A 22,317-nucleotide genomic window follows, 5' to 3' on the forward strand; every position below is an offset into this window, starting at 1 on the left:
GAATGGCGTCTACGCCTTTACTACGCCGCTGCTCAACCACACTTTTGCAGGGCGGAGAGGAAAGGCAGAGATTGACACTTATCACCGACCAATAAGATCTGAGCATTTGCCTCCAACGCCTCCTCGCCGCTCCATTGCGATAGATGAGAAGGGGCGTGGCGTCGGTGCATTTGGGGGCATCGCAGCAAGTTAGGCTGCGTCTGGCAGCGGGCGGTGTATGTGTGTGTGCTGCTGCTGGGGTCACGTGTCGCTGGAAGAGAGACGGAGGAGGAGGCGGCGGCGGGAGCTGGCAGAGGGGCGGGGGCTGCTGCTGCGGTCCCGGGAACAGCTCAGACACAGACACAGCTTGTTTTGGTTTATTTCGCAAGGCAAGGCGGGGGAAGAGGGAGAGCCGGGCAGCGACTCCAGCAACTCCTATCCCTCTCTCCGCGCAGGACCAGCCGCCCTCCCCTCACTGCAGCCGGGCAGGGTCCGCTCGTGCACTCCCGAGTGTGAGAAAGGGGAGGGGGACAAGTCTCCAGTTGGCAGCCGGGGTTGGAGGAGCAAGAAGGGGTGGCAGTGCATCTACCTGCCCTCCTCTCTCCATCAGATGACACTTCTGCAACGCGATGGGACTGAATGGGGACACACACGGGCACTGATCGCTCCCGGCGGTGACATTGGGCTGATTGTGGAGGGGTGTCTGGTGGTCACAGCCCGGTGGGAGGATTAAGCCCGGCACAGGCAGCAGACACCGTTCCCCGCAGTACGTGCATGAATGCAGAGGCACTAAGTTGCAGACCCATGCACACCGAAATGCCCCCAGCCGGGTGTGTGCTGCTCTTTCTCCTGCACCGGATTACACTGGGTTTATTGCTGGGAGGCTGCTGCTGCTCTGGAGCGATCTGAGGAGACTACAACAACTCTGCAAAGTGGTGCTGTCTCCCGGCTGCACGCGCCTGTCTTAGTGCAGTCACTCACTGCTGGTGCTGAATGAGCTCGGGAATTGCATAGTCTACTTGGACTTTTATTTGCAAGAACATTGTTTTTTTTTGTACTATTTCTACCTTTGGTACCATGGCCAGCCCCACAGACCCTCCGCCTCAGGAGAACTTCTCTGATGTCAAAAAGGTGGGCTACCTTAGGAAACCTAAGAGCATGCACAAAAGGTTCTTCGTTCTCAGAGCTGCAAGTGAGTCAGGTTTAGCCCGTCTGGAGTATTATGAGAATGAAAAAAAGTGGAGGCACAAGTCTGGGGCTCCAAAAAGGTCCATTCCTCTAGAAAACTGCTTTAATATCAATAAGAGGGCGGATTCAAAGAACAAACATTTAGTATCTCTTTACACTAAAGATGAGTGTTTTGCTATTGCTGCTGAGTGTGAACAAGAGCAAGAAGGATGGTACCAGGCTTTGGTGGACCTGCATAACCGTGGTAAATCTCATCCCCATCATTACAATGAAGGTGCAGCCAATGGGGTGCATGATGGAATCAATGGAGAGGATATTTATGGGGAAGTAACCCCCCCTGGTCTTGCATTTAAGGAAGTGTGGCAAGTGATCATGAAGCCTAAGGGTTTGGGTCAGATTAAAAACCTTGTTGGAATCTACCGATTGTGCCTGACACACCGAACAATCAGTTTGGTTAAGCTTAACTCTGACGCAGCAGCCGTAGTATTGCAGCTCATGAACATCCGGCGTTGTGGTCATTCAGAGAATTTCTTCTTCATTGAGGTTGGCCGCTCTGCAGTTACAGGTGCTGGTGAGTTCTGGATGCAAGTTGATGACTCTGTGGTGGCCCAGAATATGCATGAGACCATCTTAGAAGCTATGAAAGCGTTGAGTGATGAGTTTCGGCCACGCAGTAAGAGTCAGTCGTCTTCAAATTGCTCCAACCCTATTTCTGTTCCTCTTAGAAGGCATCATCACCTTAATCATCCCCCACCCAGTCAAGTGGGGCTTAACCGAAGAGCCCGCACAGAGAGCGTCACAGCCACTTCTCCTGCTGGAGGAACATCTAAACATGGATCTTCATCCTCATTCAGAGTTCGGGCATCAAGTGATGGAGAGGGCACAATGTCAAGGCCAGCCTCAATGGATGGTAGCCCAGTAAGCCCCAGTGCAACCAGAGCTCAGTCTCACCGCCACCGAGGCAGTTCTCGACTTCATCCACCTCTTAACCATAGTCGCTCCATTCCAATGCCTGCAACTCGCTGCTCACCCTCAGCCACCAGTCCTGTAAGTTTATCCTCTAGCAGCACCAGTGGTCATGGCTCTACTTCTGACTGTTTGTGTCCTCGAAGATCCAGTGCCTCAGTTTCTGGTTCTCCTAGTGATGGTGGCTTTATCTCCTCTGATGAGTATGGATCCAGTCCTTGTGATTTCAGAAGCTCTTTCCGGAGTGTTACACCAGATTCTTTAGGGCACACACCTCCAGCTCGAGAGGAAGACCTTAATAATTACATCAGCATGGGCAAATCAAATAGTCTCATTCAGAGAGGCACACAACAAAGGTACCAGTTAAGCAAGGGTGAGGAGCATCCTGACCTTGACAAGGTTTTCAGGAAGAGGACTCATTCATCTGGAACTTCCCCTCCCACTATTGCTCATCAGAAGACCCCATCACAGTCATCTATAGATGAATACACCGAAATGATGCCTTCTTATCCTCTGCGCCTCCCATCCTTTAGGCACTCTGCTTTTGTGCCCACATACTCCTATCCGGAAGAGTGCCTGGACCTCCACCTGGAAAATAACAGACCAAACCAAAGTGATGATGGCTACATGCCAATGTCACCTGGGGTCGCTCCTGTGCCTACAAAAAATGGTGACTACATGCCTATGAGTCCTAAGAGTGTGTCGGCTCCACAGCAGATAATTAACCCAAGACGACATTCAGAGATGGACTCCAATGGCTATATGATGATGTCTCCAAGTGGTAGCTGCTCCCCTGACAGTTGTAACTACAGCAAAATATGGACAAATGGTACCAACCCAAAGTTATCCATAGATAGCAATGATGGCAAATTGGCTTGCAGTGACTACATTAATATGTCTCCAGCTAGTTGCTCCACTACTAGCACCCCACCTGACTGCTATCTGAATTCTGTTGAAGAACCAACCAAACCCATCTGTTCATACTTCTCTTTGCCAAGGTCCTTTAAACATTTGCATAGGAAGAATGAAGAGAGCCATTTGCGGATTTCTATAGGTTCTGGTCATCCACTGTACACTGAGGAATCCTCTTCTTCCTCCACGAGCAGTGATAGTCTGGGAGGACAAGAAACTCAACCAAGTAGGAAAGGTGAAACTTATGTCCAAGGAAAGAGCAGTAGATTGACCAGGCCCTCACGACTGTCTTTGGAAAGTACAAGTAAAGCTAGCACATTGCCTAGGGCTCGAGAACCTGCCTTACCTCCAGAGCCAAAAAGCCCTGGAGAATATGTCAATATAGAGTTCAATGAGAAGGTCTTCCCTGAGGGCTTAGTATCTTCCATACACTCACCATCTTATGTTCAAAGCAGAGTGGTACCACAGCGAGAAAACTTATCGGAGTACATGAATATGGATCTTAAGCACTGGAGGGCAAAACACTCTTATGCCTCATGTACAGCATCATATAAACCATCACGTAAACCTTCCAGTACTGCGTGCTCTCCTGATGTATGTAGTAGTCGCCCACCTGTCCGAGGAAAGCAAGTCCCTCGGGACTATATGAGTATGCAACTTGGTTCCCTTTGTACAGAATATAGTCAAGTACCAGCCAGGACCACTCCCAAGCCAATCTCTCCTTGTAAAAGCAATTATGCAGAAATGTCAATTGGAGTTCCTGATAACTTACCTGCTGTACCTCCTTCTGGTAATAAAAGCCTAAATGACACTGCCTGCTCTTCTCTTCTGGGCCAGGGATCTGGCCCCAGCGCCTTTACTCGTGTCAGCCTAAGCCCAAATCGTAACCAGAGTGCCAAAGTTGTTAGAGCAGGTGACCCACAGGGCCGCAGGAGACACAGCTCAGAAACCTTTTCCTCTACTCCTACTACAGCTCGGGTAAATGCTGGACCTGTTTCTGGAGATGATGTAAAGAGACATAGTTCTGCTTCATTTGAGAACGTCTGGCTCAGGTCTGGAGACACAGTTAGGAGAGAGTCTCTGCAAACTTCAGATCATCATCATAATGGCCTCAATTACATTGACCTGGACCTAGTCAAGGATTTGAGTGCCCTGGAACATTGTAACCCTCATCAGCCTGGGATAACTCACCCCTCAGATGATCTAAGCGCCTATGCTAGCATCACTTTTCATAAGTTGGAAGGACGCAGGAGCCAAGCAGAAACAGAAGGTAGCTTTACTTTTTTTTTTTTTTTTTTTTGCCACTTTCAAATTTTGTGTTTGTCATATATGGATAGAAATATTCCATATTGTAGGTTTTTTTGGGGGGTATTTATCAAAGAAAAAAGCACTAATCAATCATGTCCTGTCCTTTTTAAAACATCCTATGAAATCAATGTTAGAAGCTGATTGGTTAGTGCTTAATATCGCTTCACTTTAGTTATCTATGCATTGATAAAGACCTATTTAAGGAAGGTATTTAAATACCATCTATTAAACTATCACACAAATAATCCTATATAATGATTGTTTATCTTTGTTAACATTTTGTATGATTTAATTAATGCTGGAAGTGATTTTTAAACTGGCCAGAGATCTATAATGTATATCTCACATTATTTTCTGTATATATTTATGTGTGTGTGTTGTTTTGTTTTTTATTTTTCTCATGAGTTCTGAATTGTTATTCAAGACTATGTAATGTGACTAATGAAAGATTTCTTGTTCCTGACCTAATTAAGTTAAGGGAAGAAAACAATTCCATCACAATAAGAGATATTGTCATACGAAAGCCACGTGTTTCTTTTCCCTGGGTAAAGGAAGTATTGCATTGTGTAAGGTCTGCCTTGTGTGCTCTGAGAGCGCATGTTTTGAAGTCAGGGTTAATTAGCTGGAATCTGTTTTAGATTGGTCTCAATACTCCTTCTTGGCCATCGTTGGTGGGAGTTGGTAAATGTCAATGTTGTTCTAAGCACCCAAACTTTTGTAGTCTTGACAAATTGTTGAGATGTTTGAATGATGCTGTGGACCGGTGATTCATTCTCAACCCCCACTGGATTATTATTGTGTGTTTAAAGGGTTTCTTTGTGTCCACAAGGTATTTATAGAAGAGAGAATGGGTATGTTTATGAATCGTGCGGTACTTATGTATTATCTGGGCTCCCATGTTAAATGCACCCCATTTTTTTCATATCCCTACTATCCAACTACGCATGGAGTTGATTTTATATAGTGTGGCGAGCGCAGCGAGCCACCGTGCCCGAAGCGTGGCGAGGGGATGCGGTCTCATAAGAAAAACGGAAGCCCAGATATTACATAAGTACCAATCGTGCTTATACCCCTTATCTATTTATTTATAGTTTATATAGCGCAGCATATTCCGTTGCGATTTACAATTGAAAACAACAGTGATTAAACAAACTGGGTAGATACAAACCTACATGGAGGTAGGGGGGCCCTGCTCGCAAGCTTCCAATCTATAGACCACAAGCATTTCAGATAAGGGATTTTTCTATAAATCAGTTGGCAGAAATATACCTTTTGGTTTGGCTTTTCCCTATTTATGTTGTACAGTATGTACTCGATTTGCAGGTAACAATTCATTTTTAGTTTATTTTCTGAACGCCCAGGTATTTTTCTTTTTTCCTTTTTAATGAACATATTTCTGCATTTAGAACAACTCCTCTAAAGATCTGCGTGTTGGAACTTCAGGAATATAATATTAGAATGAAATCCTAAAGAGTTTGCTTGAAATCATTACATTGCTCTTTATAAGTTTAATAAAATGGTGCAAACCCACTTCAAAAAAATCCTGCTAAAAACTTTGTCACCCTATTCTATGCAATATTCAATTATTCTCTGTAATTAACTTAAACCTTCACAATCTGACACAATGTCCTCCTTCGGTTATTGTATAAAACTTGTTTGCCATGTGATCAGCTGGATTTCAGCAATGCTTTCTGTTTTCCCAAGTTGGACTTTGAGCTGTTTTGGGCTGCTGTGGGACTTGTATGTTTCTATAGTCATGTCATCCAACAGCACAGGCTACATAAACACTTTAAGAAGGTTCCTGAGTGGCAAAATACTGTATATGTAGAATGCAGTGAGAGTGAAAGCACATATACTGTATAAGATCTTCACTGGAAGAAGGTGCATGTATCTTTTAAGTGCCTCCTCTTCTTTTTTTTTGGTTTCAATACTGTTTGTAGACGAGCATGGCCAGATCAGACTTTCATGAATGAAGAAAATTAGAGCGTGGGAATCTATCATTTCATGGGCTCAGTGCTCCTATCCCTCCCTCTCTCTCTTCCTTCTTATTAGCACACATCCGCTTAACCCCCAAGCCTCTCCATAACCATTTGGCAGCAGAAAGCTGCCTTTCTGTGTCTACTTGTTTACTTTCTTCCTGAATGAACAAAGTGTGCTCCTTGCTTGTATGTTTTCTAAGTCATTACATTGTCTTAAGCTGCCACCATCTGCATTGCTTACTGTGTGTCATTACTCTGCTCTAGTGCATTTAACTTTTGTACGTTTCAAACAGCCAAAAAGCCCCCTAGGTCTGATAAACACTTTCTTTTTGTCCCCGCGTGTATTTTATTATCTTCTTGCAAGATGCAACACTCTGGACTACAGTGGTCTTGAGTCATTAACTGTCTTGTTAAATAGCAACATGAAGTAGCTTCTGTTTGTTAGCTTCCTTCCATGAGCGACACTGTTGGCAAATAGGAGCTAGGCACGTCTCTTTTTCTTTTTTTCTTCCCATTACAGTTGCCAGCAGGTGTGGGCACACCTAGTCTGTCTGTTTGTGTTTGGTGCAGAGGCATTTATTATTTTACTCCTTTACCAACTTTGACACGAAGTTCGGGATCAGCAACAGCTTCCAGTCCATAAAACAATACTTTTACTAGCAATTACAGTTTTTATCATTTTATCCAAATCCATCTCCGCACCCACGTTCTGTGCTCTTCTTTAGCCACACATCTAGTAAACTGCTTCAAAAAGAGAGATGAATTTGTGAACTTTTATCTAACCTTGGTTGCCCTACTAATGAACGCAATAGTATGTACAGTAGGTGAAGTAATTTAAAAAAAAAAGTGAGATGGTTGACACTGATGCTTGATATCTAGCTATGGTTGTGGTCTGTGATTGTATTTCCCAGGCTGTTGTTTAGGAGACTGCATTCCAATAGATTAAGCTTACAAACTATTACACTTTTGTACATTGTCCAGAGTCCTCCATTCCGCAGTGCTGTGCAGCAGAGGGACTCTGTGTTCTAGTACGTGACTGCTTTCAGCAGGGGATTGAGACATGTTGGATAGATCTAACTGACACCATGCTTTTTGTCCTTTCAGATAGGCTATTTGGCTCAGTAATACACACGATTGACTTTGGATAAGTTCGGTAGACTAGTCTAGCATTATTGTTTGTACTTTCACATTTTAGGGCCACAATCTCACAATCCTCAGGATATGCTGTGATTAATATCAGCCCAATGTGCAATGCAATAATTAATAATATCACATGCATGTATAAATTATCGCATGCAATGACAACTTGTGAGAAAGCTCTGTCCCTGCGATACCGCTTCAGGAAAAACACCCTAACCATGAGCTGAGCATGCACTACTGACATTTCCACTGCTGCCGCTGGAACCCCCATTCCTGGGGCGATGACCCCTCCTGCGCTGCAACACCCCTTACCGTGTGTCATACAGTACTTACCATACCTCTGGGATCACTGACCCCCCCCCCCCTGGTGCTGTAAAGTGAGCTGCTGCTTTGTTCATTCTAGCCCTGTCACAACCCATGCAGCTTCTCTTTCCTGCCTGGGGTTTTGCTGCTTGCCTTGGTGCATCTTGCACACTGTGGTCTGTATCTCAGATGGCACCAAATCATGCAGTGTTCTCCCATGCTGATACTTATTTTAGTGTCTGCTGATTCACCATGTACTTGTCCGCTATTGTATTCAACTGTAAGTCACTGTTTGCTTACTTTGTTTATGTACTCTGTGATTGGGCACTGTTCCCTCTTAGCTGAATGGCCAGCTCTTTAAGCTTTGGTTTCATGTACAAGTGCCTAAGGTGGTGAGGTTCCTCAGTGTTTGTCATCGGGGCATAGATACTGTTTTTAACTTGGTGAATTCCAGGCATAATTGCAATTAATGCAGAGGATACTACTGAATTACTTCAGAAAATGGTTAATGTAGTTCTAGAGAGGTCTATGTAACTTTAGTCACTGATCTTTTCCCTCCATCTTGATCTATAATGGTGGCAAAAACCTATTACAGTTTAAAGCTTGTGAAGTCCAGGTTTTTGTTTGAGCCAACTCCTGGTATTCAGAAGAAACCTGAAGGTATCCGGTGTTAAATTATCCAGTACTCTAAATGCAGCAGCTTCATTGATGTTGGTCATCTCCATAGATTACTAATTGGAGAAAAGCAATTTATCTTCTCTGGTATTTGCCTTAATTAGCCAATTTATAATTCTGCCAGGAGAGCACTGAGTAGGTGTTATTGTAGTGTGACCCTTAGTCTGTGTTAAATAGGAACTTCTCTGAAGATGCTGCTGTATTATACAAGGCAGCAATATGAACAAAATCTAACTCATTTATAATGTATTTTTCACAGCATTTCTCTAGTTCTACCTGTGTGCTCCATTTGAGTTATTATATACTTGATAATATAATATTTCGTTTTCTTGTATCCCGTTGTCTGCATGCAGTATAAATGGAGACAGGCGATAGCGTTGGGCGGGACCCCGCATCGCCGGGGGCACTACATACACAGCAATGTGCGCTTAATTTTTAAATGATCCACTCAGATCACTTAGAAAATAGGCCAAAGTCGCTCCGTGTGTAGGCCCCATTGGAATTGTTTATGTCTCTTTATTTGAAAGTGGCTACAAAGATGCTGATTTGTCTTATTTTTCTCCTCTGCTGGCAAACGGCGGATTGATGTGAACCTGTCACATGCTGTTTTTCCTCCTTGTCTTGTGTTTGTGTGCGTTTCGCAATCCTTCTTTATAGTCTCTGTTCACAGGCCAGGCTCTCTTCTCCTTCCAAACCAGCAAAAGGCTAAAGAAGTGATTGACTGCTGAGAATGGTATATCAGTTTCCCATGTTCAGGCCAATCTACTAGAGTATTTTTTACTTAATTAAACCAGAGGAATGCAATTCCATTCCCAGACCTCTGTTTTGTATTGTTGAAGCATCAGCGCTATGAATCGTTTCAAATTATCTACAGACAAAAAGCGTCTGCGTTTTTTAGATACTGTTTTAGGATCTATGCAATTTCTTTTACATTTTTATAACCTACATTACATGTGAGGGGAGCGAGTTGGCTCTGTAGCAGCAAGGACGCAACAGCAACATCACCCCTTCTTTCCTGTCTCGTGGCCCGACTTCACTCAGGACTACTTCTAGCAGGGGTAGCCAACTCCAGTCCTCGAGAGCTACCAACAGTTAATGTTTTCCAGGTCTCCTCACAGAATCACATGTGAAGTAATTAGCTCCACCTGTGGATTATTTATAATGTGTCAGTCAGTAATGAGTGTACCTGTGCCCCAGCTTGGTGATCTAGAAAACGTGAACGGTTGGTAGCTCTCGAGGCCTGGAGTTGGCTACCACTGACTTATAGTATGTGTCTGCAAACAAAAATATGCATGTTCAGAGGGTTTGTGTGACCTATAGCAGCACTTACTAACGGTAATTGGAATAACCCCACTGGAGAAGAAGTATCAAACCTTAAGCTGGGTACACACTAGACTGTACGTTCCACCCCAATCCCAGGGATTACCGCTACATTTTTGTTACAGCTGCTAGTGTGTACCCTTGATATGCGCGCTAGTGACATTCTCTGTCGGCCTGTAGCAGAACTGACAGGCGATGTCACTAGCAATGACAGGATGCAGCATGTCACATGCCCCTTCTCCCTATTGGACCATGCTAAGTGATGGGTGCGGGCAGTGAAGACACACCCAACATTGGTAACCAGCCCCAATGCCCTATGTGGATTTCTGCTTGTACTTCAGGAGGATTGGAGGAGAAATCTGTGATAACTGCAGCTTCCTGCCCAAAACTTTTGAGTTTGTTCCCAACCACTTTAGAACAGAGCTAATTCTCTCAAATATTGATCTGACCTTACATCTAGAATGATGGAACCAGGACTAGCTTCTAGTGGTTCTCAACCTTGGTCCTCAGGACCACCCAACAGTTCACGTTTTCCAGATCTCAACACAGAATCACAAGTGAAGTAATTAGCCCCACCTGTGGATCTTTTGGAATTAGTGAATAATGAGTGCACCTGGAAAACGTGAACTTTTGGGGGGTCCTGAGGACCGAGGTTGACAACCACTGTTCTAGATGAAGTTGGCAATTGTTGCATAATAAATGTGTTTGTTTGCTTTCTTAGGAGTCCATCTTTTTTTTTTTGTGCTGTATTATGTAAGCGGGCTTCCACGCTGCCCCCGCGCTATTTTGGAGAGCTGATCCGGTGCAGTAATGTCACCATGCAAATTTATAGTCCTGCAGAAATGGAAAACGACTCCTGAGCTCAGGAAACCATTCCTGCCCACACAGATTATACAATTTTATAATAAAGATTCAGGATCTGTACATTTACATGCATTATGATGCTGCTTGTATCTGAATTACTCTTCTTTTCTGGACTCCATTGTTGTACATGTATGTAAATGAAGTGGCCAACATCCATGTTACAGATGTGTAAACCAATTGATAAAAGAACAAGTTTAAAAAAAAAAAAGCGATTGATCACCTGGTTTTTGAAGTTTGTCTAAATGAAAAGCAGTTAAACAGTAGAGGGGTATTTGGTGTGTAACAAAACAAAAGGGTAAATTTACTAATATGGGAGTTCTACTGAAGATGGGATGTTGCCCATAGCAACCAATCAGATTTGATCGATCATCTAGATGAAGATGCTAAAAAGGAAGTAGAATATGGTTGCAAAGGGCAACATCCCATATTCAGTAGAACTCCTATCTTAGTACGTTTACCCCAAGGTGTGGTTGTATAGGGTTGGTTTTTCGGGAACTGCTGCACCATGCTCGATTCAGTCGTTTTGGTTCTCGGTTTATATATTTTCTCATCTGCAAGTATAAAAAATTAGTGATCTGTACATTGTATCATTTACTTGTAGAACCTGCCCATTGCAACATAAATATCTAATTTATTGTGAGATGGATTTTAGCACTTAATTTGTTTTGCTGCTGGAGAGCTTGGAGATGTATTGATGTGCAATTTTCTGATGAGATTTGACAGATCTAGGTCACGTCCTCCGAAGATGTCTTTAGAGATTTATCCTTTAAAGTAATTGGTAGATGTTCTCTTTTTTTTTGTACTATTTTCCCCATTGAGAAGTCATTTACACCCAATGCTGCAATGTCCAAACTCCTTTCGAAGCCCGTACCCCATTTATGGTCATGGAGACATGAGCACAGGTTGGTGGATGTCCTGGAAAAATGTGCTGGTTGTTTCAGAAAACACAAAGCGAAATGCACATAGAGAGTTCTATAGGATCACCTACTTAATTTCAGTTCCTCGTTTTTTTTCTCAAAGGGTGATCTCTTTATTATATGCCACTATTGTTTCAAATGTTGGTTTTATGGATTATAGTTTCCCTTGAAATTTTTTATTTTTTTTCCTGGAAGGCACAAAGGACCTAGTAGTTCATGTTTGGATGGAAGGAAGCGGCCTTGCAATTCTGTGTTCTTAAAATATAAATGCAGCAAGAGCCATCTGTAGGATATAGACATCTGCATGCATTTGCAAGATCAGAGTGCTGCGCTGGAGGAGACCGCCTCAAATCACCATTGCAACCATCAGTCGCAATTCGCAGTGTTTTTCAGCACCAGCTGCTGCTTGCTCAGGCTGGCTGTCACAATTCGCTGTGTTTTTCAGCACCAGCTGAAGCTTGCTTAGGCTGGCTGTCTGATCTGGACACCCTGGTCAAGTAAGCCTGCATCGGACAACGCAGATCCTGGACCTGTCATGATTTCAAACCGGGACGTTTGGGTGCTCTGCCCCCAAATTATGTCAATCATGCTGCAGCAAATGGGGCTGCAAGCGATATAGCAATACCTATTCTGCAAATGCGCAGAGCAGTTTTGCATCTGTTGCTTTTTGGCGGCGTAACTGCTCTTTGCCGAAACAGCAATCTTGAAAATAATTTTGTAGTCTAGGAAATTATTTATTATTAATAAGAAAAGAGTTTTTGGGAGAAAATGTTGCTAAACTTTTTTAATACAGGGAGGTTGGCTACTGTTACAAAAGTAATACGTACACAAAGTGAGCACACTGTGGTTTACGGATGCTGTGCAGGTGAGTTAGATCAGGGGCACCTTAAACATCTGCCACAGCTCATGTATTTGTGCAGCAAAATACCAGCATTTGTGAAAGAGAAATGGGTATTCTCTGGTGGGAGCGACGGTATTGCTTGGTCGGTATGGCTATAAAATGGGTGCTGGATAACTGTCGGGATTCTGACAGTCATTATCCCGACTGTTAAAAACCCCTGAATCCCGACTGTCGGTGTTTTATACCACACCCGTTAAAATTAGTACAGCAATATGAACAATGTTACTTAGTAATAGAAACATATATTTTAATTTTGCAGAGTGCATTTCTTGACTCTAGAAGTTTTTTCAGGAAACCTTCAGTGTGGCTCATATCTGAGACTGCAGTGTTTATGCAAGAGCCTTGCACAGCAGTAAAGCCTCTTACCTTGTTACCTATAGTTCTTCTTTCGGCTCTTTTTGGTTTTCAACATAACCTCAACTGGTGAGGTTTTGTGGTCACTAGTAATTCTCTGTAAAATGTGGCATGTCGCGGGTTCCTAAACTATGTACAAACAGGCTGAAAGGGCTACCAGCCAATTGGTGATCTGGCAGCTATTGTTGGTCAGAATAGTTAGTCCATTGCAGCTGATGGATAAAATGACCTCTGTGCATATATATCTAAAACATAAAGCATAAAACTTGTATATTCAGCCAGTTCATAAGAGATATATACAGCTGTTTTGAAAGCTCTTACAAGAACAGAGTGACTCTCGCTGACATTGACAAGCTAAAGTTTCTTGGCCATTGTACCAGGCTGTGCTTGCCACTCGTGTGCCAGCACACAGCGGATTTATCAGTACTTCACAATGCTGACAGCCAGCTGCAGATTTGCTTCCCACCTGCCGTTACCTAATTAGCACAATGTCTGAGGCGTTTGAGAAAATCCCTCATTGCTGCAAAAGGGTTTTTTATTTTCAGATTGACAGCAGCGCTACCTAATGCCACAGATATGATGGAAAGATCTAATCTCTTAATAATTAATCTCTGGGAGGATCACCTCAGGTAAACACCGGGAGTTCGTAGTCATCCACCTTTTAAAACAGAACATCAGCTGGATTTCCCTTTGTTTCTAGTTAGACGAAGCACGTTTAGGACTGATCTCCAGACACTCATAACCAAGACATTTTACTTCTGGAATCTCTTCTAGCATCCTACTTCATTAAGTCCCAAGGAGCCAGTTTAAAATGACCTGTGACCTGCCTCCTCTTATCCTGTACAAGTCCTTTTGTAGGAAACACTGTTGTCTTGCCAGAATCTGAAAAATCAATTGTGAACAAACCTTCATTGCAGACAGTGCATTCACTCTGAGTATTTAACTTGCCATTGGGGGTAAAATGTAGCCATGGGAGCTGCACTCGTTCTTAGAGGTTCTTCAGGAGTACACACAGGGCGATTTCAGGGCATTTTCTAAGCAATCTCTCTAGATAACCCTATATCGCTCAGTGTGTAGGGGCCATAGTCAATGATGCGCAGCCCCGCGTATCGCTTTCGCCCAATGATTAATATGCAGCATGCTGGATAAAGGTAGTTTATCGCCGTGCAGGGCCAGTGTTCTCTACGGAGAACACTGGCTCTGACAGATCGCTCAGCACACAGCGCTGAAACATCACTGTGCAGTGCTGTGTACTGAGCGATCGAGCATAGCTCAGCAAATCTCCCCATGTGTAGGCCCCTTATCTGTACAGATTGATCTCTCAATGTAAAACATAAGTGTTTTTTTTTTTTTTTTTTTTTTGGGAGCTTCTCACTCCAAATAGGAAACCTCCAGTTATCCATGCACAACAGCAATGATACCTAAGTCAGTGCCAGTTATCATTGTCCAAATAGTAACCGGTATTCAGATATGCAGCGTCGATTACCCAAATCCATAGGCAAATGGATTCCGATAAGGGATATGCAAAAAGCAATAAAAATTACATACAAAGTTACACTGCGGGCCGGTGCTTCACTTCTTATTCTCCCTCAGAGGTATTTCGTCCGCCGGGATTCTGACCGCATCCCATATACCATTCTCCTGACAATTTATCCTTTATTTGTGCCAGAGACTACAAGTGGCAGAGGATGTCCTGGTTTTTTTTATCATTTTGCCCTGCAGGTGATTTTGCCAGGGTACAAAGTGATTTACAAACACATAAAAGGGACGTGTACAGTCCTGATGTTCCTTAACTCCTCTAGTGCCAACATTGCTGTAAGAGATGTGTAAAATAGCTGCTAAAAATGCCAGCCTCACTCACAGTGACTTTTATTTTTTTTGGGTGCAATATTTAACTAAACTACAATTAATTGACTTCAGATCATTTGCCGGCAATAACTAAAGTGATTCATATTCCTCGACTACAGCCCTGGCATGTTTAGCGGATGTTTTGCACATCTCTTACAGAAACGTTGGCACTGAAAGGGTTAAGACATGATTATTAGAAGATATAAGGGGGTTTCAATGTGTGTTGATATTTCTGACAGTCGGAAATATTGTCAGGTATGGGCCAATATTTCCGGCTGTTGAAATATCGGCACACATCAAATAAATGTGTAAATGGATAAACGGTCGTTTATTACTATGTTCCTTTATATAGTGCAGGCACTTTGCTGTAAGCACAGTTTTTTATAGCAACGTTTGTGCGCGCACCTTATTATAAGTGGACAAATTGGCATATTTGCATAAAATGAACAAAGCTTTTCTGCACTGCTTAAACTGTAGGACCAGGAATCCCCGTTGTGGGGCGGAGATTTCCTGGCCTCTGCAACGTGCAGCTTGTGTGGCAGCATGAGTGCCGGTAGCCTGCCTATGGTGTCACGGTGATAGGACACAGGTCGCATTACTACTGCAGCAGGAGACACAAGTGCCTCCTACTGCATTACCCTACAGAGTAACTCCAACCACATCTGAATCAGGCCCATAGTCAATAAATTACCCTTAATAATCACTTTTGACTGATTTTACAGAAGTCGTTTTTTTTCCGGCAATTTAAAATAACACTTCTTCCTCGCACCCATAAAATGACAAAAGTTAGGCCCTGAGTAAAGTGTTGGTGCTAGGTTTTGTCTCCTTATGTTTCATTTCAGAGTTAACAGAATATTCAAAGTCAGCATTACTTAAGCTCTCAGGCAGCCGAAGGGCAACCTACAGTACATGCAGCCTGCAGTCCTCACTTTACTGGAGGCAAGATTACTGTGGTCAAGAAAGATCTATTTGTCTCATGATGACAGGGTGACTGTAGCAGTGATGTCACTGAAGTAAAACAAATGAGCGTGAAAATATGTAGTCCAGGCCTATATAGTTAAGTAAAGCAGTCTATTTTTTTTTTAAACTTAATCCTAAATTATTCTCTCCAAATACTGTTTTTAACATTGTAACATTGTGTATATATACTGTGTGTGTGTGTGTGTGTGTGTGTGTGTGTGTGTGTGTGTGTGTGTGTGTGTGTGTGTGTGTGTGTGTGTGTATATATATATATACATATATTATATTGCACATTTCATTTTAAGTGGACACCTGTGTTGTTGATTTGATAGTATATTGATAGGCGATGCCTCTGCACCGAACAGGTTAATCTTCCAGAACTGGCGGGTAGTAGAAAGGTGCAGCTCTGGCATTTTATCTTGCAGGCCTTTGAACTCCTGGTTTGGAATGTGCTTCACTACGGAAGAGCCAGCGAGTGGCTGTTTTTGGCGCTGCTGAGCCCGCGGGGCTTGAAACTCAGCAGAGGAATGTTATTGTGTCTTCAAAGCTTGTTTCACACAGGCCTTTGTTGGGCCGGATCTGTGGGGCAGAGGCTTGCTATTATCAGGCACACATAAAGCCCCTGCAGCCTTCCCATTCTGATCTAATTGGGTGGCGATGCCTATTTATCTTCAGGGCTTCAGTGTTTTATTCAGTAGGATGAAGCATTGGAATCTGATTTTAGTGACTCATCTTTCAATATTGTTTATTAAATGGCTATTTTACTCTTATTTTTTTTACTCTGTTAAACAAAATGCACTGTCTGTTTTATATCCCCAAATTCACAATAACCGAGATGCCTTTGAACAGATGCAATAGATGCTTGTTGTGTATTAACTACCAAACCTATTTAATTTCCCTTTGTCCTCGCGGAAGTACCTCTGGTACTTTGGCATACTGCTAGTACGCATTGTCCTAGAGAAAACAAATATTGTGCAGTCAGTCCATGAATGTACAAGTGCAAGCACATAAAATGTTGCATCTGCACCAGTTTAAATAGGTAGCGCTGCAGATGTCAATCTAAACCATAGAAGCCGTACTGAGCCCCTGCCTAGCTGCAGAAGCAGCGTACAGCCAGGAATAATCTAGCTCCCATTGTCTTACTGCGCACAGCACTTGTGGTATGTGTGCTGGGCTTTTGCCTTTCCAGCAATCCTACAAATTTTATTGCTTGAGAATCCTCCACTCGTCTTCTCATAATTAACTTTAAGATGCCTTTGGGACCAAATTTTAGGTTCCGGAAGATTTTTCTGTGGCTGACATTCAAAGCATGTATTTATACATTGCTTTGTCTACTTTTGGCTTTCCCCTCAGAATACCCTTATGATTTCCTTCCTGATATCATAGCACGCAGTTAGTGTTTTGGTGGTACTTTTTGTGTGAGAAGGGGTTAAGTTTGGAAGTTTTTGCATTCCTGACTTTCTGGCATGGTTTCTGTATCTTGTTTAAACAATCTCGCTCTCCTTTTTCCAATTTTCATTCAGTATGAAAACGTCAAATATTTTACTACCCTCCACCCTTTCTAAACAGTCCGACCTTGAATTCCTAGACTATATTACACGGTTTCTGTGATTTGTGTCCTCAATTCATCTTTTCTCTAAACCTTTGGCAGAAAGCAGTCTGTTCCCAGGCCAGTTTAGACACTCAAGTTTACAATTAGGTTAGGGATAGTGTAATGAAATGAATAGTATATTAATATATCAATTAGTGACGGCTGCCAGACCAAAGAACAGGTCGTGATCTGCAGACACCTAATCCTTTGTCCCCCGAATAAATAATTTTTTATATAAATTTGGCAATGGGTTTGAAAAGCAGTTGGCTGCTTACTTTTCCTTATCCGTTCCTGACTGCAGAAGGTGGTAGGGTGGATCCCTGAGCAATTCTCTATGCTTATTGCACCAAGAGATCTCATCTGTGTTGTGAAAATAGGGTAGCAAAAATGCCCAGCCTAAATGTGTCTGAAAAGAAAGATAGCACTGTTGTACCAAGTGCAAAGTGATTGTTATTGAGGGGTAGATTTATTAAGCTCGGTGAAGTGATAAAGTGTCTGGTTTTTATCACCGGCCAATTAGCTCGTACCTGTCATTTTTCAAACCAAGCCTGTAACTTGATAGTTAGGAGCTGATTGGCCGGTGATAAAAACCAAACACTTTATCACTTCACCAAGCTTAATAAATCTGCCCCTAAGCGTGCTACCAGCCAATCCAAACTCCTTGTATACTTGCAGTGTGACCAGCTATTCCAGTATCTGGTAAAATTGGAGACCACTTGTTTTGCATTAATTGCAGCTGTTCACTATTTATTATTTATGTATGTATTCCGTTTCTTATGTAGCGCAGCATATTCCGTTGCTCTTTACAAAGGAGACAGTGATACAACAAACAGGGTATTTACAGACAGTCAAAAGGTAGGAGGGCCCTGCTCGCAAGCTTACAGTCTATGCATTGACTGTTGATGCATCTAGGGTATCTTAGGTATGGAAGTGAGAACTGTCCGATTTACACTTATAGCATCTTGTAATCTTCTATGGGCTTTTGCCTATAAAAAAAAATCAGCTTTTTAGGAGTGTCTACAAGGCCTGCAATATTCTCACAAAAGAATCTAAACAGCTGTTGGCGCTCCTGATGACTGTGTGAGAGGTCTAGGTGCGGATTGCTTATGCTCATAAAGGCAATGGTGTCAGTGTGATGCAGGTGCATCACAAACCTCAAAGAAAATTGTCTTGTGACCACTGCATTTTGGGAAAACCTTCCCCTTCGCTATTGCTTAGTAACGTGTGGAGCATAATGTAATACAGTTGAACTGTACTGGAATTTAGACTGTAAACATCTTTCTGGAGAGCACATGTTTGGCTCTGCGCGTAGCCACGATGGCTGTGAGCTGGAAACCCCAAGAGAGAGCTTTACTTTCAAAATGTGTCCTCAAACGTGAGGTCACGCAGCTGATGAAAGCTCTGTGCGATCGGAAAATGATATGCAGGGAAAAGCAGGGAGCAGCAAAGAATTTAATGGCTTCAGGCCACCGCTTACAGCCATCCGATAGCTCTCTCCGCCCCCACAAAGCTGGAGGTTTTAGCGTAAACTCGATCTTCTGGAGAAAGATCTTGCGAATGCCTGCAGAGGCAAAATAGCTTTGTGAAGAGAGTTTCCCATTGAGCCTATTTAAGAGCAAAAAAAGATGCTCTTTATAGCCGATCTCTGGCACTAAGCCTGTGGTGACTATAATGGGCTGCCTTAATTGCAGCGTTAACCCTTCAGAGGGAAAGGGGACTATTTAACACCTTGTCAAAAAACATGCTATAGGTGATTGTCAGTAGGGTAGATAAGACTAATTACCCTGCTATTAGGGATACACTAAACCTAACCTATAAGTGGGTTAATATAAAACCACTGCTAATAGGATTTGCTGATGTAGATTACTTATATATAGTAAAACCAAGACCAGCAGCACCTAGGTTTCCCATGATGATGAAGTAAATCTTGAAAAAAAAAAAAAAAAAAAAAAAAAAAAATATATATATATATATATATATATATATATATATATATATATATATATATATATATATATATATATATATATATATATATATATATATATATATATATATATATATATATATATATATATATATATATATATATATATTATAGGGGGAGACTACGGCTGTGTATTTGGGAGTGTCAGGGAAAATGCGGGTGTTTACAGGGAAGACATGTGACATCACCTCTGGTTCCCAACAGCCTGTTTTCATCGCTGCTACTGAGTAGGTCCTGGGCTATGCACAGGCTGCACACAGTGGAAAATCATAAGATGGTGAGTGTTTGCAGATGGATTTACAGCTAAATGCAGTTCTGCAATATTTCCGCAAGCTTATCGCAACCTTGCACGCGGTGGGATTTCACTCTGGCTGTGCGGCGTATACCTGACTGCAGGGCTCTGTAAAGTAGCAGCTGTGTGATCAGATCTTGAAAACCCTCCTTTGTCAAAAGCCTTAGTTCAAAACTGAATGGGGAACAAATTAAGAAATGTGACATAAGTGACTTTAAATGTGGAATAATTGTTGGTGCAACGTAGGGTGGTTTGAGTATCTCAGAAACTGCTGATCTTAAGGAGAATGCTGTGCACAAACAAAAACACATCCCATGATTGACCGTTCTGTGGGTGAACATGTGTAAGTCAGTGGAGAATAGCAAGACTGGTTCAAGCTGGGAAGACTGTGACTTCACATAGCCATACACTACACGGTGGTGTAATGTATCCCTGAATGCCCAGCACATTGTACCATGAGCAGCAGAAGACTGCTATGACGTCTGCTCCTGTCAACTAAGAAGATGAAACTGGAGCTACGTATTCTGAAGCTATATGCAGATGCTATGGTCAGAATCTGGTATACATAACATAATCACATGGATTCATCCTGCCTGGTATCCATGGTGCCCACCATGTACACTCCTGTATATTCATAGTCCCCATGCTACTTTCAGCAGGATAATTGACCATGGTCCTAATTGCTAATCAGAAAATCTGCAGTGAACTGCGAGCTTAAAGCCGCCTCCCAGACAGAAAGACGAACCGCCCATTGCAAAATGTTGAATGCCTCCATAACGAACCATACGCAGATATCAAACCGTCAAACAGTTTGTTTCCATCTGCGCCAGTCTAGGGCTTCTGCTAATTGGCTAGAAGACTAGAAGTCGTCCTCACTGACATCAGACACCCAAACGCCTTCAAATGCCTATGTTTTCGCAAACACCCCAGAACCGCCATCCTCCCACCACCTAAACGCTGGCAGTTGTCAATCTAACTTCGGCTAATATGCGACATTATGCATTTGGATTTTTTTTTTTTAATACAAATGCTGCACATAGACAGTCATTCAGTAATACTTGGATTTACAAATTCTTTGATAATCAATCCTTGTTGAATTAGGCCCATTGCTATATCTGTGGCCCCTACACACGGAGTGATGTAGGGTCATTTTCTAAGCGATCTAATTTTTTTTTTTTATGTTGAGATTATCTATTTGGCGTTAGGATTTGCTAAGCGCTATGGTAAGTTCAGTGAGGGTATTGGAGGGACAAAGGTCATGCATTACTGATTTGGATATCACATGGATATCACTCTTGAGCTCTACAGAACTGTTTTCCTATTTTTGTATTGGGAACACAGCTCACTGTTCCTGAACAGATAGATAACTGCTTCAAATGAAGTTCCTCTAAGTACACAGATGTAGTTTCAGTATGCACATAATAATGTGCATTTAAGCAGGGAGAGCAGGCTCTCCCCTCCACCCCCACCCTTGTGTGAATATTAATAACATCTGCATATCCTTTTGTGATTGCTAGCAGTGAGATCGGCTAGAATGGTCTTTATTCTCCTTGTGGGGTGCATGAGTACAAAACATTGGTCCCCCAAAGCTTATTAATAGTTTTCACTTGTCAGCTCTGCCCGCCCGCTAGTTAACCTGGAGAGGGATGGGGGCAGTACATGTAGTGACCTGGGGAGGGAGTGGCGTGAAGGGCGGTTGGGGAGTCCCTTGACAATGAGCAGGTACTATGGGGTGTTTGTGTGTGTGTGTGCGCGTATGTATATAATAATTAAAAATATGTAATGTGTGTGTGATGGGGGAGGGGGGGGGGAGATCTCGTAGTACTGAGCCCCAAGATTTCAGTTGCTGAACCTGATTTGTAGCCATGGGTATCTGACGCGTGGCACAAATGGTGCTGAAGTGTGGTTTTGGCATGCGTTTCTTCTCTATTCTTCCCAGGGAAAGAAAGCTCTCAGCCCTGCATACTTCTGAAGACTGTAAAACCACAAGATGATATGAAAGGAAGGCGCTGAGGAAATTCACCAATTGCAATGAAAAGAAGCTAAAAATAGCCCTAACTGGAGCAAAACAAACTGCTTGGGAATGCCGTGTGACCGAACCTGTGCGCAGATGTAATTCATCACATACATTTAGCAAATGGTATACCGTTTTCAGAAGGGTTTTTTCTTTGCTCCTTCCCCCTTAGCAGAAGTATGATTCCTCTCCTCCTCTGGATTACCTTTTTCTTATGAGAAAGCAATAAACAAAAACTACATCATCTCCAAAACATTTAATAATCTACAATCTGGCTATATGGAGCTAATCCTGTCTCTTCCCCACAGATTACAATAACACGCTTCTCTGGTGAGGACGCTCATTTCACAAATTGTTCTTTCTCTGATCTTCATACTGAGTCCTGATTCAGAGTTGTATCACTCGCTGCAATCCTTGTACACCGCTACTGTGCAAAAATATGCTAATGCTGCTGTAGCCTGGAAAGGGACTCTACTTACAAACCTCAAAGGTGCCTCGATATTCAACCTTCTGACTAGTCCTATAGTTTTAAAGAATGGCCACGTGTCACAGGTGCCTTAATTTCTGTACACGGGATTGTAGATGAAGGGCGGGATACACTAAAATCCTCCACCACACATCGCCGGCGTTTGCATTGTTAATAATCGCATATGCACTAACATGTGATTCTTAACGCAAAGGACAGCTATTGCGTTGTGGCCGGCGATGTGCAGTGGATTCCTCCTCCCTCCCTGGACCCTTTCCCGGCTGCTGCTGCTCGGCCAGGGCTCCGCCTCCTCTTCCCTGCACCCAGAAGAGGTGCAGGGAGGAGGAGGTCAC

The 22,317-nt window shown here is 42.8% G+C and overlaps 1 protein-coding gene across 1 annotated transcript in view; it reads left to right on the forward strand.

Moving 5' to 3' along the window:
- The first annotated feature begins 267 nt into the window (after nt 1-267).
- Nucleotides 268-22,317, forward strand: part of IRS1 (insulin receptor substrate 1) — a 37,741-nt gene continuing 15,691 nt past the window's right edge. The window contains exon 1 of the mRNA XM_083177973.1: nt 268-4,315. Coding sequence (XP_083034099.1) covers nt 1,057-4,315 — 3,259 coding nt within the window. The 5' untranslated portion in view covers nt 268-1,056. The remainder of the gene's footprint in view (nt 4,316-22,317) is intronic.

Source organism: Crinia signifera, chromosome 3 (assembly GCF_055691185.1).
Source record: "Crinia signifera chromosome 3, ASM5569118v1, whole genome shotgun sequence".
In the NCBI taxonomy this organism is placed as follows: domain Eukaryota; kingdom Metazoa; phylum Chordata; class Amphibia; order Anura; family Myobatrachidae; genus Crinia; species Crinia signifera.